Raw genomic sequence first — 4,116 nt, forward strand, 5'->3', positions numbered from 1 at the left:
AGTCCCACCACTGTTGATGACTGTGGCGTTGATGACTGTGTCTGACTTCCTGCGAGATGTTTCTCTGACCGTGTTGTCTGTTTCCTTTTCACCAGGAAAGCAAATGAAAAGTCTGGAGGCTCTGTTTTCCCGAGGTACGTTGTTTATCTCTCTGTGTCGCTAACAGCCGGTTTAAACTCCTCCGTAGAGCTGCTCTCTCCGCCGCTCTCACGCCGCTCTCACGGCGCTCTCTCGCCGCTCTCTCGCCGCTCTCTCTGCGCTCTCTCGGCGCTCTCACGCCGCTCAGTGCTGCCGTCTCCTGCCTCCTAGTGGAGGATGTTTTTTTTAAACCCAAGTCAGCAGCAGAGAATAAAACATGTCTTTAGCAAATTAATGGTAACTCCCATTATGTGTTAGCATGGAGCTAACAGACAACCTTTCAGTGTAATATATGTAAAATGTTCTTTTCCTCTGTAACGTCTCTCCACCTCCTCCTCCTCTGTGTCCTCCTGCAGAGAGCGAAGGCAGACCTGGGCGGAGGAGAGGAGGATGAACGCCGAGACGTTCGGCATCCCTCTTCGTCAGGGCCGAGGACGCGGAGGTTACCGTGGACGTGGCGGTATGGGCTTCCGCGGAGGTCGGGGTCGTTCGGCCAGCCGAGGGTCCTTCGGGCCGCCACAGGGAGGCGGCGGCTTCAGGGGCGGATACAGAGGAAACCAGGCTGGACGGGAGTTCGCCGACTTATCAGCATACAGGGTAACAGTTAATTTACAGGTTCAACACATTCTCATTTATTTTAGCAGTGACACTGAACGCTGTAAAATAACTGACAATCATCCTCTACCTCGCTTCACTCTCAGCTAATGGAAAGCTATCGTTAGCTTTGTACTGTTAGCATCATTTGTTGTTGGCTAACATCAACACTGTTTGTTAAAATACATAATTAGCATCATGAGACAGCAACAGGAGTCACAGTCTGATACATGGAAGCTTTAAGATGTTGTAGCCTGTTTTCTACATGTTTCATAAAGAGTATAAAATGTTTTATTTAATTCTGTTCTGTTGTTTTTGTTTGTCGTTTTCTTCCAGAAGGACAACAAAGTGGCTGCGTAGTCTCAGTGGGAGGTGGAACGTCTTCACGCTTCAATGGATAAAACATAGTTTGGGTTGCTATTTTGTTGACTAAAATAATGAAGATTGTCTACTAGTTGTATATTTGTCACCAGCACTGGGGTAGACTGCTTGAATACAACGATGGAAACAACAACAACAACAACAACGCAGTTTATCAGAGGAAAAAAAAACATTTTAAAAAGTCCAAATCTCTTCAAAATAATTTCCAGGTGGCTGAAATAATTATATATAAATGTCATATTTCAGAGGGATGTTTTTTGTTTTACGATGAATGATCTTCCCGGCTTCTTTCCTGAAACCTGTCTTTGATATTTTGTTAGCTGTCGAAGGTCCTCACTGACGTAGCTTTACTGGGGGGGGGGGGTAACGTAAGTTCAGTCACACCTTTCTAACATGTATTTTTCTACTATTACATAGACTTCCTGCTGTTCTGTAGTCAGCCCGCTCACTATCACGTCTGTCCCACACGGATTCACCTAAAACCACTTTTCTGTTTGTGTCCACCTTTAAGTGTTTCGTTAACGGTGTAGAAGACTCTTCGCTCTGTGTTCTAGCGTAGGGAGCTGGTGGTAGACGTGTGTACTCGGCTGGTTTTCGTGGTAGTTTTTACTCTCAGTCCACGAGCTAACGTCGGGGTCATAGGTCAAATATTTGTACTTCTTTTTCTGTGATTAACTTCATTCAGCGTCGCTGGTACTTACAGGTGCTGCAGTTAGTTAGAAGAAGGCTTAAAATCTATCTGAACTCGCTTAAAGCTTCCTCGCTGATGGGTACGGAAGATTTAAAATTCCTAAAGTAAAACAAATTGAGTGAAATGCAATACACAGTTTTGTATGTTTCCTTTTTATGTATGCATTGACTCATAATTTAATGTGTGTTTAAGGAGGAATAATGTAGTGTTTTGTCTTTAATAAATTAGTTTTTCACATTAAAATAAAATCACAACACAGAAACCTAAATAAAGAGGTGTCATATATTTCAGCTGTCCAGCAGAGAGCAGCAGAGACCTAATATATTATATTTAAACTATATTTGTGTTGTATATATTTAGCACTTACAAATAGACAATAATAATTACAATGAAATATATACTCGTGGTTTTCACAATAAAGGAAAATAACGTTTTACATATTTAACAAAAGCTCAACAATTATAAAATAACCACCTGAACGCTATAGATCGTTAACCAGCTGGTTACATCTGATTGATAATGTTAGCTCAATGGATGCTAATTAGCTGGCTAACGATTATTGTAGATTACCGAACTAGTTAGTTTGCATTTTGCCAACATTAAGATTAAGATTGTACAGTGAAATAAGATCCATCTTCACCTAATTTACTTTGTTGTGATTTTATTTTTATTTGGAAAATTAACGTCACAAAGAAAAACAAGCTCTAGTTATTAAAGACAAAGTTAATAATTATCCTTTTAACATTATTGAATTATGACACTAAAAACATAAAATAACTTTATTTTCTGAGCATGATTTGTTTTAATTGAGGCATTATAAATCTTCCGTAATGTTCTTACTCACTCGTATGTTCTTTGTCGGGTTGCTTCATGAGACACACTAATTTATATTTCTCTGCATCTTTGGACCTTAAACACATTTAATCCCGCTGTTACAGTGAATCTCAACCTGACGCCACTAACTGTCCCACGGCACTGCACGGTGGTCGACAGCCCGCTAACGCTACAGGAAGTGATGTCAACTATAAACAACAATAAGACTAGAAAAACAAGATAGCTGTCTGCGTTTAGTTTTCTAGCAATATTCAGATTATGGTTGAGGTTATGAAGGATCTGACATGATTTAAGTACTTCAACTCTTTCTATCTGATTCAGCAGGAAATGTTGAACTTTTGGAAACCTGATGAAAGATTTTCTGTCCTGAGATTTATTTAAGACTCACAGTAACACTAGTTACTAGTTTAACTAGTTACTAGTTAAACTAGTTAAACATGAGTCTTTCACTTATTCTGGGTTCATTTTCATCAGAGAAAAGTATGAAAATGTTCTTTCCAGCTAATTTTCTAAAGTGATTTCGGGCATTCAATCTGTTTTGACCCAGGTCGGTTTTCGTCTCTGACTCCACGACGGCAAAACCCCCCAAAATTAGTGTTATTATAAATTCTTATTGACCTGCAGAGCTACCTTTAAAGTACTTAATCATGCTCAGGAAGTGTAGTTTTTACTCGAGTCGACTTAAAGCTACACAATAAGCGCTGATCCATAATGAGAAAGGAGAGATTTGAGACTTTGCTGTCTATCGTTGCTGTTGTTGACCTCGAGTGCACATTGAGAATCCTGATTAAAGGAACTGTTGTAGAAGATATTCCTTCGCATTAAGGCACTAAACAGTTTAACCCTTGTGAGAGTTTTGGGAGCTTTGAGTTGGATACAACAAGAAAACCTGCAGTTCACAGGCAGATGGATCAATAAATATAAACCAATCAGCAACTGATCGTCAATAAAAGATTATTTATATCACTAAATGTTCAATTTCCTCATTTTGTCTTTTAACCAGAATCAGAAATACTTTAATAATCCCCGGGGGGAAATTACTTTAATTTCAACAAGTCAGAAACTGATTCTGAGAATTGGAGAAGTTTCCATATTCAATCATTTGTTGTATTGATCGATGGAAGTCGATTGATTGATTATAAAATTAATAATTAAAGACTGAATAAGGAAATATAATTATTCTTTCTGAAACACAAAGTAAATATTAGAAATGAACTGACTCTTACTAAGCCCCGCCCCTTTTTGCTATGCGCTCCAATCACAGTTGCGCTAATGCTAGGCTAATCGAACGCATTGTAATACAGCTGTTCATGATTTCAGATTCCATCTATCTGATCCACTGACTTATGTTCCTGTGAGGAGTATACAGAGACAGAGGACCGACAACGAACTAATGAACAACACCGCTTTTATTATTAATACTCTTATAAAACCCCAGTGCCAGTGAGGGCTCGCAGAGGATATAGTGTACGCTATTG

At 39.3% G+C, this 4,116-nt stretch overlaps 1 protein-coding gene across 2 annotated transcripts in view; it reads left to right on the forward strand.

The window, feature by feature from the left end:
• The window catches only part of lsm14aa (LSM14A mRNA processing body assembly factor a), a gene marked incomplete at its 5' end in the record, with an annotated part of 4,166 nt that extends 557 nt beyond the window's left edge, over positions 1-3,609 (forward strand). Inside the window, 3 exon segments of one of the 2 annotated variants that reach the window (XM_035665351.1) lie at positions 96-134; positions 495-735; positions 1,069-3,609. In XM_035665351.1, coding sequence (XP_035521244.1) covers positions 96-134; positions 495-735; positions 1,069-1,092 — 304 coding nt within the window. 2 annotated transcript variants of the gene reach the window in all.
• Positions 3,610-4,116: the final 507 nt, after the last annotated feature.

The sequence above is a fragment of the Morone saxatilis genome, unplaced genomic scaffold, assembly GCF_004916995.1.
Source record: "Morone saxatilis isolate NCDOM2014 unplaced genomic scaffold, NCSU_SB_2.0 Contig2, whole genome shotgun sequence".
Taxonomy (NCBI): domain Eukaryota; kingdom Metazoa; phylum Chordata; class Actinopteri; family Moronidae; genus Morone; species Morone saxatilis.